The sequence below is a fragment of the Nicotiana tomentosiformis genome, chromosome 8, assembly GCF_000390325.3.
Source record: "Nicotiana tomentosiformis chromosome 8, ASM39032v3, whole genome shotgun sequence".
NCBI lineage: Eukaryota > Viridiplantae > Streptophyta > Magnoliopsida > Solanales > Solanaceae > Nicotiana > Nicotiana tomentosiformis.
Genome location: NC_090819.1, coordinates 93720821 through 93734097, shown reverse-complemented (window position 1 = coordinate 93734097; position 13277 = coordinate 93720821). Strand labels below are relative to the sequence as shown.

General features: G+C 34.7%; 1 protein-coding gene and 1 non-coding gene across 2 annotated transcripts; one reads left to right on the top strand and one right to left on the bottom strand.

The window, feature by feature from the left end:
- The first annotated feature begins 3741 nt into the window (after positions 1 to 3741).
- On the top strand, positions 3742 to 3848 carry LOC117273258 (small nucleolar RNA R71). Its single transcript, XR_004503257.1, has one exon. It is a non-coding gene; the product is annotated as a small nucleolar RNA R71 (small nucleolar RNA).
- Positions 3849 to 7673: 3825 nt separating this feature from the next.
- Positions 7674 to 9086, bottom strand: LOC138897841 (F-box/FBD/LRR-repeat protein At1g13570-like). Its single transcript, XM_070183859.1, has one exon. It carries the CDS (start codon positions 9084 to 9086, stop codon positions 7674 to 7676), a length of 1413 nt encoding a protein of 470 aa, XP_070039960.1.
- Positions 9087 to 13277: the final 4191 nt, after the last annotated feature.

Below are 13277 nucleotides of genomic sequence, written 5' to 3'. Positions count from 1 at the left end.
AAGTCTTCCACTTCAAGATACGTAGAGATGAAAACTTAAAACAAAACTCATGAGCTCACAATTATTTTCAAATTAACTAAATTTTTAAAGATTTAAGGTGAATAATGTTAAAAATGTTAGCTTTTTCAAACTATTCTTTTTAAAAAATGTTAATAAAATACTTTCCAAAGTGATGTCATAGAGTTTCATAATTTTTCACAGTGTCGATAATCTATCCGGCGGATAGATATTGCATTAATCGTAAATAAATATCAAATTAGGGATATATGGCTAATTGATATACCCATCATTATTGACCTATGAAAGTAACGATATTTATTAGTATGTATAATCTCTTTATCATGATAAATCTGTTCCTAACGAAAGTCCAAATAATAAGGTATTTTGTAGAGCATAGATGTTCTTTTATTGAGTTAGATAAATGTGATTATTGTTCATCATTTTTTCAGGAATTTGGATTTTTTAAATTTTCATTTAATAATTCAGACACTTTTGTAAATAATGTCTATGTAATTTTTATAAAATTTATATTTATTGATATAAAATACACGCACAACGCGCGTACTCTAAACACTAGTTAAAAATAATTGTTAATATCTTTGGATGAATAGAAAATTTGCTCGAGTTCCCAGTAACGGAACCAAACTGTTTAACCCAAAAATAATTTTCAAGGTCAAAGTAATAAATTTTATATGACGGGCCACAAGCAACCGATTCGATTCGAAAGATATAAATTTTCGTTAATACAATATGATAGAGAAGTGAAAAATAAATTTAATGATAGATTATCACGCCCAACTATGCCTTATAAAAAGGACTAAGCGGTCGTTGCAAATATATTCCGGTTGACAAGTCCTGAGTCGAATCCCACAGGGAATTAACCTATTAAACACAACTACTAGACTCGCACAAACTCATGCAATCAATATTCAGAAATATTTAAATAACAAATTGGATGTTTACTAACTAAATATCACGTAATGAAAATGCAGTAATTAATAACTAACTACAAACAAGTTGTAGACGAGAATTGGAATGGTCTTAGGTTCTGATTTTCCCTATTGTAAGAATCTTTTCCGCTACGTTTCCTATAAATTTGCCTACGTTTTCTCTACCGATCATGAGCTCTCTGAGTGTTGTAATTGTCCCCCAAGTAACTGCCACAATTTACTAGATATATTCTTCCGAATTACGCTAGCTGGCACTAATTTACGGCTCACTCGGATCGCACCAAGATTTCGTTATTCCTAATCCCACCTTTAAATCCTCCGTATTGATCCCTCATATATGTTAGGAGTGATGTTGTTCAACAACAACCTAAATATGCACTCTCTTCCGAGTAATACGCAGTAAATAGGCACAGCCGATTAAGAGCTCTTCAACCAACCACAATATAAACGTAGTTGAACAAATAGAGAAAAAGTTACGACAAATCTATATTAACGTAAAAGAAAAATCATCCTCCAATAGGTTCCATCAAAACCCTAGATTAGAAGTTTAGCTACCCATACTCATAGTAACAATATCCCAAGTATTTTGCATAAATAAATTACAAAGTAAAGATGAAAGAATGCAGAAATTGATGGTTTTATCCCCCAACAGGTGTTCCACGAGCTATTCTTGCCTCCGGTCGCAAAACTCTTCCAAAAGTAGTGTTTAATGCCTATTTATATGTGTAGGAAAAGATCTAAATGACATAACCCCGTCCAAGTCTAACAAGGAAATGAAATAAGCCTTCAAAATCCGGATTAGGCTCGCCTCAGACCGTGCCTCGTGAGGTAAACGCGAGATGAATCTCGCCTCAGATTGTGCGGTGCCTGCCTCCACGTGAGCTCAACCTCGCCTTACCCCTCGCGTCGCCTGCTCCCACGGGAGCTCAGAGGCTCACCTCGCCAGCTCTAACGCGAGCTCAATAGCTTGCTTCGCCAGCTTCCTCATTTTTCCGCTGCTCACTTCTTTCTTTCTTCCTTCCAACTGTTTTCGAGCACGCTTTATACTTTAAATATTCCTTTTGCTCTAATTTTATCTCTATTGTACCTACACATAAAATAAACTCCATTACGCATAAATAAAGTATAGTCTAGCATTAAAGCACCTAAAATGTAAGGTAAATAATCACTAAAATATGGAATTATAGCCGCACATCAATACCCCATACTTCAACGTTGCTCGTCCTCGAGCAATCAAACTACACTTATAAACATGACCTTTTTAAGCAATTCCCTTAACTCGTCACACCAAGAATCTTTAAAATATACTAAGCACAAAGGTGTAACATCCTCACCTCAAGATTTGACTCACAAATACCATGCATTATTCATAATTCACTTACTTACTCTAACATGGAGGTCAACGACATTACCTCTCTATCATGAATCACGTGAAATTCCCCGGGTCTGACAACTTCTCAGCTATGGGTCTCGCCACGATAGCACTACAGGTCCGGGTTAGTGTAACAATGGCCAAGTCTTGAAAGTCGAACTTGCGAGACATCAAATCCTTCATCATTTTGGCATACGGAGGCATCTCCCTTAAGGCATCAATCAGTGGAATGTTCACCTGGATTTGTTTTAACATCTCCATGAATTTCTTATACTGCTCATCCTTCTGATATTTGGCCAATATCTGTGGGAATGGTGCTGGAGGTCACTTCCTTCCTGTGATTTGAGTTTGATCCTGCTCGGGCACTGCTTCTACTGCCTTTTCTTGCACCACCTCAGTCTCATTCACAACCTCTTTTTCTTTGCTTGCGTCCTCTTATGCATGTTGTATCATTACCTCAGTCAACCCTGTTGGATCATCTACCTCAATGGGTACTGGCACAAGAGTTTCAGTTGGCCGGCTTTCGCGAGCAATTTCTTGCTCTAGATCTAGATCTCTACCATTTCTTAGACTCACCGCCATAAGCTGCTTCGGGCTCTGCTCTTTTGGATTGACATGTGTGTCTGCAGGTAACGTCCCTTGGGGCGATTATTCAGAGCCATTGATATCTACCCTAATTGAATCTCAATGCCTTTTATCGTTGAGTCATGTGCGTCCACTCTCTCTTGCATTTTTCCATTGGCCCCAATCGGTTGTTGCAACATTCCTTTAATTTCAAACAACCCATTATCTTGTCTTACTATCTGTTGTTGTTGAGGCTGTTGATACGCTAGTTGCTGATTTTGCTGGTTGTATCCTTGTTGCCTTTGGTAAAGCACAACTTAACCTTGTGGTCGCATAGCTCCAGGATTGCTGCTATTATTGTATTGTTGTTGTGCTGGTCTATATTGTTGATTCTGTTGCCCCCAATTCTGACCACCTTGCCTCTGTCCTCAATAGTTGTCCACATAGTTCATAGCTTCCTGATAGTGCTGGTTGTCACTTTTCGCACTCCAAGAGCATACCTATGGTTGGTTAATGCATGGCGTACATAAGCCCCCATTAGTCGCATCAACTATGTGTACTTACTGTTTCTGGCCTGATTCATCGATCTTTTTGTTGAGGATACTCATTTGCGTCATCAGAGTGGCCATATTTTCGGCTATGGAGTTGTTGGGGTCTAAAGCCACAGAGTGAACGATAGGAGTGATTGTAAAGTTTCTTGTCATCCATCTTGAGTTTTGAGTCATTTTATCAAGTAGGATCTTGCATTCTCTGAATGATTTGCTCAAAAATGCTCCACTTGCTAAAGCATCAACATTGGCCTTTAAGTTGTTTGCCAATCCCATGTAGAACCTCTATCCCAATAGCTGATCTGGAATACCATGATGTGGACACTTAACCAGCATACCCTTGAACCTCTCCCACATTTCTTGTAATGTTTCTGTTGGTCTCTGCGTGAAGCACAATATCTCATCAATTTGTTTGGCAGTCTTATTGGTGGGTAGAACTTGTTCAAAAATTGCTTGACTAATTCCTCCCAAGTAGTGATGGAGTTTATGGGGAGTGAATTAGGAGCCTCTCCCGTCACCTAGAATGGAAACATTAGCAGCTTTATTGCTTCCGGTGTCACATTAGGTTGCTTTTGCGTGACACATATCGACAAGAAATTTTTTAGATGCTGCTGAGGATCTTAAATGTAAGACTCTGAGAACAGTCACTTGTTCTGCAACAGATGTAACATGTTGTTTGTGATTTGAAATAATTCTGCTTGTATCTGAGGGACTGCAATTACGGTTGCCAGATTTTCGGCGGTGGGTTGTGCCCAATCATACAAGGCTGCTTCTAGCACAAGAGGCACCACACCCTGATTGTTCGGGTTATTCGCATTATTTCTATTATTTGGGTTTTCTATTACGTCATCCATGTTTGGTTCGATTTGTTCTATTGGGTTCTGTTTCTGTTTGCCCTTCTTGTTTGCACGATTCAGTGCCTTGAAAACTTTCTCAGGATCTGATAATGCTTCGAACAATTCACCAGTTCTTGAGGAGTTTCTAGGCATGCACCTCTAACATCCAAGACTACAAACGTTAAAATTTCAATGTATTTAGTTTAAAATGAAGAAAATAGACTACACTAATAATTCTAGCACTTCTTTTAGTTGCAACTAATAACATCGTTAATTCCCGGCAACGACGCCAAAATTTGATCATGCCCAACTATGCCTTATAAAAAGGACTAAGCGGTCGTTGCAAATATATTCCGGTTAACAAGTCCGGAGCCGAATCTCACAGGGAATTAACCTATTAAGCACAGCTACTAGACTCGCACAAATTCACGCAATCAATATTCAAAAATATTTAAATAACAAATTGGATATTTACTAACTAAATATCACGTAATAAAAATGCAGTAATTAATAACTAACTACGAACAAGTTGTAGACAAGGATTGGAATGGTTTAAGATTCTGATTTTTCCTATTGTCGGAATCCTTTCCGCTGTGTTTCCTATAAATTTGCCTAAGTTTTCTCTACCGATCATGAGCTCTCTGAGTGTCGTAATTCGATCCCGAGTAACTACCACAATTTACTAGACATATTCTTCCAAATTACATTAGCTGGCACTAAGTTATGGCTTACTCGGATCGTACCAAGGTTTCGTTATTCCTAATCCCATATTTAAACCCTCTGTATTGATCCCCCGTATACGTTAGGAGTGATATTGTTCAACAACTACCTAAATATGCACTCTCTTCCGAGTAATACACACTAAATAGGCACAGTCGATTGAGAGCTCTTCAACCAACCACAATATAAACGTAGTTAAACAAATAGAGAAAAAGCTACGGCAAATCTATATTAATGTAACATGAAAATCATCCTCCAATAGGTTCCATCAAAACCCTAGATTAGAAATTTAGCTACTTATACTCATAGTAACAATATCCAAGTATTTTGCATAAATAAATTACAAAGTAAAGATGAAGGAATATAGAAATCGATGGTTCTATCCCCCAACAGGTGTTCCACGAGCTATTCTTGCCTCCGGTCGCAAAACTCTTCCAAAAGCGGTGTCTAATGCCTATTTATATGTGTAGGAAAAGACCTAAATGACATAACCCCAGTCCAAGTCTAACAAGGAGATGAAATAAGCCTTCAAAATCTAGATCAGGCTCGCCTCAGACCGTGCCTCGTGAGGTAAACGCGAGATGAATCTCGCCTCAGACTGTGCGGCGCCTGCCTCCACGCGAGCTCAACCTCACCCTACCCCTCGCGTCTCCTGCTCCCACGCGAGCTCAGAGGCTCGCCTCGCCAGCTCTAATGCGACCTCAATAGCTTGCTTTGCCAGCTTCCTCATTTTTCCGCTCCTCACTTCTTTCTTTCTTTCTTTCTTTTTTCCAACTGTTTTCGAACACACTTTATACTTTAAATATTTCTTTTTCTCTAATTTCTTCTCCAATGTACCTACACATAAAATAGACTCCATTACGCGCAAATAAAGTATAGTTTAGCATTAAATCACCTAATGTGTAAGGTAAATAATGTACTAAAATATGGAATTATAGCCGCACATCAATAGATAATATAATAAATATAAAGCAGAAAGAAACAATTCTTATTGAATGATCCTTGATAGGATGATGAGCCAAACAGTGCTTGAAGGGCCGAACTATGGCTAACTTGGGAGCAAGATGCTATGAATTACAATGTATATAATTGTGAAGAAAAATTAGATTCCCCCGATGGAGATAAAAGTATGTCTATTTATAGGGCTAGATCTAAGTAACCATTCTCCTTGAATTATGGGTCCATTATGAGCATTTACTCAATCCATCCGTTATTTTTGGAAGACTTATAACAACAGTGTAAATGTTGGAATTCCGTAACTGATGAGTTAATTCCGTAATTGAGGAATCAATCACGTGCCTGTTGAGTCAATCTCGTGCCTGTTGAGTTAATCTCGTACTGTTGAGTCAATCTCGTAATTGTTTGCCTTGTTTTGACCGTTTCAATCATTTATTACATTTATTATACATTACATAACTGATTTGTAACTGTTGGCATAATGATGGTAAATCCCATGTAATCCAGGATTAATTGATTCTTTACTCATTTGTAATTATGAGCTATTCTCCCATAACTGATCCAGAGCTATTTTATGATTGTCAGTTCCAAGACTAATAGGCACGGTACGAGTATGCTCGGTCCCAAGGGTGTTTCACATATCATCTTTACATTTCATTCTTCATTTTTCTCATAACTTTACTGACATGTGTCGCCATTTAATAGACCCGCGTGGGGAGTCTATTTTTCACTAATACATAAAGTTCAAACAGCAAATGATCCTAATGTGTCGATAGAAAAGAATCAGATTATAATCAGCCATCTCAAAGGATCAATATAAATTCCAAGTAGCCTTGACACACAATCAATGCTGAAAGATGTAATTAGGTCCTACACACAATCCATCTTCTTAAATAGATACAGTGCAAGAACAAGGAGTAGTTCCACTTACAGCAAAGAAAAACATAAAATGGTAGTAATAGTGCAGAATAAAGACTGGCTTGCTCTGAGTGAAACTACAGAGAAGAATGTAGAATACATTTTTAAATGTGAAAAAGTCTGAGAGAGCTGCCGAATGAAGTGAACGACTATTCATGTTATGAGGTATAGAGTTTTGTCCTTAGATATAAAATTAGTTTGAAAAGATACCCACTGAAGAACCCATGGAAGCTTCTATCTAAGGTACATGTATTGAAATAAAATCTTGGACTCGACTCATTCTGAGGGAACGTCAATTATCTCTGAGATATGTGCATTTGTGAAAAAATAGTCTCTCAACTCTTGTTGCTCCATACATGAAAAGTTTTGCATCTTGACTTGCTTTAACTTATGCCTCCAACATTTCCAAGGTAGCGATGCACAACAAGACTTCTCATCTTCATTTGATGCATCTTCGTGTATAAACTGTAAAACCGGGAAAATCAGTAAGAAAACGTAATTACATATTACATAAAAAGAAAACACAAAGTAGCAACAAAACCTTAGTAACAACTTAGCAAATTTGGTTCTTTTACAAAGTCAGAACAAATTACCTTCAGGGTCTTTAAGACTCAGCCTCGTTAAAAGATATGGTGTCCAGTTGAGGAGAAATCCAAAGCAAACTATCAACAACCTCTACAACTGAATGCTTCCATCGTTTCTCAATATCTACGTGCAAATTATTAGTAGCATAAAGTGGAGGAAGCAAGTTTACTCTCATATCTTGTGGTATAACTATCCTCTGTAACAGCCGAAAAAAGAAAACAAATTATGAGAAATCAATAACACGACTATCTTGTTGAAGCAATGTAGCTAGAGAATTTGCGGGACATACCTCATCCTTTTTGCTTGATAATTTAATAGATAAGGAATGATTGAAGCTACCAAGAAAATTTGTGAGCTTAGAGTTGTACCAATCACTATCAGGGGTTTCTAATGAGTCAAAGGAGATATTGGCTTTTAATGAACGTGAAGCTTTTAGTTTCAACGTTGGCAATGAACAACAACCAAATGCGAATAGTATCAAATTAGGAGTATATACTTGAGCATCAACCAGATTAGAACAACCAAATACTATGAGCTGTTTGAGCCATATACTTGAGATCTTCATTGTGGTCAATGTATTGCAACAGGATAAGTAAAACTTTTCAAGATTTTGTAGGCTGAAAAAGAGTTTCTCTAACCATTTATCGGTCACGGCCACACCATTGAGGAACAAACTCTTGAGAGCTTTGCAAGCAGTTATTTTAACAAACTTTAGGTCCCAATAACTTTTTATAGTAAGGTCTTCAAGACTAATTGCTGCAATATCAACCATCTGGAATTCAGAAGGGCAATTTTCCAGCTTTATTTTCTTTAGTTTAGGTAAATTCTTTTCACCAACTTGAAAACTAGCAAGTCCCTTAAACCACGCCAAATACAAAAATTCTAAATTGTGGCAGCTTACGCATAGAGCCTGAATAAATTTCTCGTCCAAAATTACATCACGGAGGTGTAATTCTCGCAAAGATGATAAGTTTATAGTACCATGAGAGGGTAATTCAATCTTAAATCCAACCAAATTAAGCACATTTAGTGCTTTGGCATCAAAGATTACCTCAGGCAACTTATTGTGTAACTGTTTTCCTTCATAAATACGTCTGCCTACACTTAGATCAAACTCTTTGACATTACAAGCTACGAGTAATTTAATCCACCTGTGAACATAATAAAACCTCCTACGCAAATAGGGTAATCGTAGCCAAAACTTTTCCACAGAAATCTTGTGCTTTAGCCGAATTACTAGAATTTGGGTCACAGCTTTCAAGAGATTTCGCATGTCTTGTGGCCCATAGAAAAAATCTTCACCAAAATCTAAGTAGGAGAGTGAATTCAATGCACTGGTCCAAATCTTGGACAGTGTAGACATTCGTACAGCATCTTTAACAAGAAGGAAAGACAAGATGTGATGCAAAATTGGCTCTGGCAGTTGGGAAATTCGGTCTCTTGTATCCTCCATATTACTTTGATGGAATTCTCCGACAAATTTAAAATCCACAATGCCACAGAATAAACAAATATTTATAGTAGTAACTGCCATTCCTACACCAAATTGTGGTAGGATTTGGAGAAGGTAGACACCAAACAACAAAAGGGGAAGTAAGACAACAATTATAAGGTCCATATAAACTCCTCCTCCCATATAAACTCTTTCCTTTTTTTGGGTCTGTTTCAGGAATTTTTTTTAAGAATATTTAGAAACTTTTATTATATTTTAATATTTTAATTAAATTTTATAAGTAGTTTATTTGACCAAATTTTTCTGCTTTTGGATTAGCTTCTATCTAGAAGAAGAAACACAACAAGAAAATTCATTTTTTTTTAGATAACTCTTACACTTTCAATTTTAATATAATTTCAATATCTTTATTAACAAAAAATACCTTTACCCTTATTTCAATAAGACTGTTAAAGTCCAGAATAGTGTCTAAATATCTGTACAGTAATTTAAACGGATATTTGTAAAGAGGATATTTTTCTATAGTTATTCATGTATGTCGTTCAGTAATACAAAATTTAATTAAAATACATTAATAAAGAAAAACAACAAGTACTTGCATATATTTCAATCTCTTATTATTCGTAATCGTGATATTATGGTTCACATAGTTGTAACTTTTTCATCATCATCCGGCTGTCTAAAACTAAACTATTCGCATATAACTTGAAAAAAGAATTATTATTATTATGGCTATAGTTGACTAGTCAAGATGGACGGAGCTACCTTATGTTAAGGAATTGATACTCTTTTGCCATAAAATTACACTATTAGCTAGGTCAAACTTTTTTATGCATATATACTATATATTGATTCTCCTTATTTTCTTTACATATTTTTTTTTTAATATTTGATAGTCATCAGTAAAATTTCTGGCTCAGTCACTGCTGATCAAACGTAAAACCAAAATGGGTCATTATCTTTTTTTAAAGCTTAATGAAAATAATGAATTAATACTTCTACCATCAAAAGAAAAGAAAGAAGACCGTGTTAACAACAATTTTAAAATGATATAGTTTGATTTAATTACTAAATAAGATATTTTAAATGAATTATTCGATTTATTAACCTCACTAAGTTCTTTTTGTGAAATATTAAATTGCCAACATAATCGGTTTTATTTCATATATTTATTTTATGAAGACATTAGCAATGAGCTTATGTTTAGCTTATTTGGCCACAGCATCACATTTATAGATTATGTTGTTTGGCATATGTTAATCGTCTGTTAGCTTGGTATTTCTTTTAACAATGTACCTGGATTATTCAGTACATAATTAGTAGTATTTTGCTTTCTACTAATAGAAATTATTTCAATATACTAACTAATAATAATAGCTAATGACACCATAAGATGTTAATATTTTAGAAGTTACTTTAAATTTTTGTTTATTTCAAATAGAAAGTGCATAACATATCTTATATTATAACATATTATTACTACTATAATAATTTTACTTATCCACCAAACCGTCTCAGTCTCGACCAAATATCACTGTGTAAATATATCCAATTTGCAGCTCATACATTGTTGAAAACTAAACCAAAATTAATTAGTATTCCTAAATTGTCTAGGATTTGATATTTGGTAGTTTATTTAGTTCATGTCTAGTTAGGTTTTATTTACCAATTTTATGTTGAAATAGGTTTTTGATTTTGTAGTATTATAAATAGAGGTGCTACTACTTATTTTCTTGTAGAGAGATTCAAGAGTTTATGAGTTGTGAAAAATCCTCCTACCACGTTCTCTCCCTAGTTTAATAAATTTCTTCTATATAGTCTTTGTTGAATTTTCTGACAAAATAAATCTGATTCACTTTCTTCACATAGTCTTCAACGGGTCGCATCTCCAAATCTCCACCACAAAGTTTGTCTCAACGTAAGTAGTACTCCGGTCAAATTTCTCAGATAAAATCATAATTACCGTTAAATAGGTTGCGGCTAGAACTAAACCCATCAAGATGAGCCTGTCTTGAATCTTGCTCTGATACCATTTTGAAGGATTGAAATACCCCAAGAATAATTTAAGCACAAGCAAAAAATTCAACAAATACTATTTAGAAGAAATTTATTAAACTAGGGAGAGAATGTGGTAGGAGATTTTTTCACAACTCATAAACTCTTGAATCTCTCTACGAGAAAATAAGTAGTAGCACCCCAATTTATAATAGGAAAACTTACACAAATATCCCAAATAAGTCTCAACTTATCAACCTCTGGCCATTAGTTATAGACTTACCAAAACTAGTCAAATACATATAAAAATTAAAAAATCAAATAAATAAGGTTCTTTCTCTCAAAGAATCACATGAAAAAATCTCCTTCCATATTTTTAAGCGTGATTAGCAATATTAGATGCAAGACGGAAAGGAAATTTCATGGATGAGGTAGCAAATAAGGTGATGAAATACAAAAAAATTTACAATATTCCAAAAATCTAAGCAAAAAAAAAAACTTTTTCAATGGGTATAGTTGAAATTCATTGAAAACATATATATAAGTCAATATATAAAATTTGAGAAAGATTTGGACTGGTTTTGTATCAAAATTCGTAATTAAATCGAGTTCAAAAAATTCTTTTGCGACACATGTATCAAACATGTATCACGCATGTATCTCACACACAAGTATACATGTGATACATAATTGATACAAATATGATACATATGTGATATACAGATAATACACAGTGTGATACACATATCATTTTTTCGTGTTCAGTTTTTACTTCGAATTTCCAATTCAAACCACCTCAAAACTTCACCAAATCATCCCAAAAATGAGATTTAAGCTCCTTAAGATATACCCAATCTATTCTAATAACACTCACTCAAAAGAAAGCAAAAATTTGACCTTTTTTTTTGCTACAAATAGCTAATTGGCTAATATTAGTAATATTTTATGAATTTGTCAATTTTTGTAATGAGCTACTTATAAATGGACATAACTGGTACAAAATCGAAAACCTATTCCAATATAAAATTGGTAAACAAAACCTAACTAGACATGAATTAAATAAACTACCAAATATCAAATCCTAGATAACTTAGAAATACTAATTAATCTTGGTTTAATTTCCAAACATACATACATGGGCATGTTGCTAATCTAGAGATTCAAGATAGGTCGTTGTATAGCAATGACTTTGAGCTGTTTTGGCAGCCATAGTACACGGCCGAGGAGAAATATTCAACACCCTATTATCACCCATTTCTTGCATTTTATAAAGTCAATTAGATGGTGAATTGTCACATATGTCAAAAGGAAATGGGTGGAAAATAGAAGGAAGTTAGAAGTATAGATAGAAATACTGAGAGAAACGGCAATTGGATATTGTCATGAAGTTTTGCCCTATTTTCCGATTACATGGCTGAAAAGTGATTAGCCCCCGTTATTATTACCATTCGTTGTGTAACACCCCCATTTTTGGTTGTGCAGTTATATTTCTTCGCTGTAAATATCCAAGAGATACTTCTTACTAGAATTCTAATGTAGTCTTCTGGTATTGTTTATTAGGTCTTAATTATCCAAAATAAGATGTGTATTTCTAGCTGAATTTTGTTGCCTATCACTATCAGTATGTGGAGACTTTCTTTTACAAAGTAAGGATTCCATTCTATGATTTTACGAATAGAAAATACGTGCTTTAAAAACTTTGTGATTATTAAGGGATACAACATGTAGAATAGTTCAACATGTGAATTGTCTATCTCCAACATATACAACTACACCCTTGCTGGTTATTTTGTAAATATTTTTTTCTAAATTAGTTATTTACTTTTAAGAGCATTCCCTTAATTTCCCTATATTAACCATGGTAATAGCAAGATGCAAAAGTTAATGACATGAGCTTTAGAGACTTTCAAGTTAAGCCCAACTTCTTGTTTAACCAAAAAGACAGATTGACACCCTCCACGATTCGGAATTTTTTCGGAGTGGGTGATCTTTAACTTTTGTCTTTGCTTGCCTCATGGGTAGAATTTTAAATTTAACAAGTATTGTCCCTCGCTAACAAAACTTTTAATCTTTGACCTTGAAAAATATACCTAAAAAGGTATCATATTTTTGTAATTTTTTGACTTTAACTTATCAAGGCTCGTATTAAACTCCAAAATCACAATGTCACCCACGTAATGGTGCGATCATCAACTCAGCTACACTAGCCAATTTTATACCAAAAGCAAAATCTTTGTTTACGTGGCAAAATTGAACTTGAAAGAGACCTAATGACTTGGTTATTTAGATTTGGGACAAAAGTTGCAATAAAAAGTGAAAGAAAATCTTATCTTATGTTCCAACCAATTTCTTTTTTAATTCAAATAAACAATCACTTTA

Excerpts from the sequence above, each read along its gene's own strand:
- LOC138897841 (XM_070183859.1), bottom strand. The coding sequence starts at position 9,086 with ATGGGAGGAGGAGTTTATATGGACCTTATAATTGTTGTCTTACTTCCC.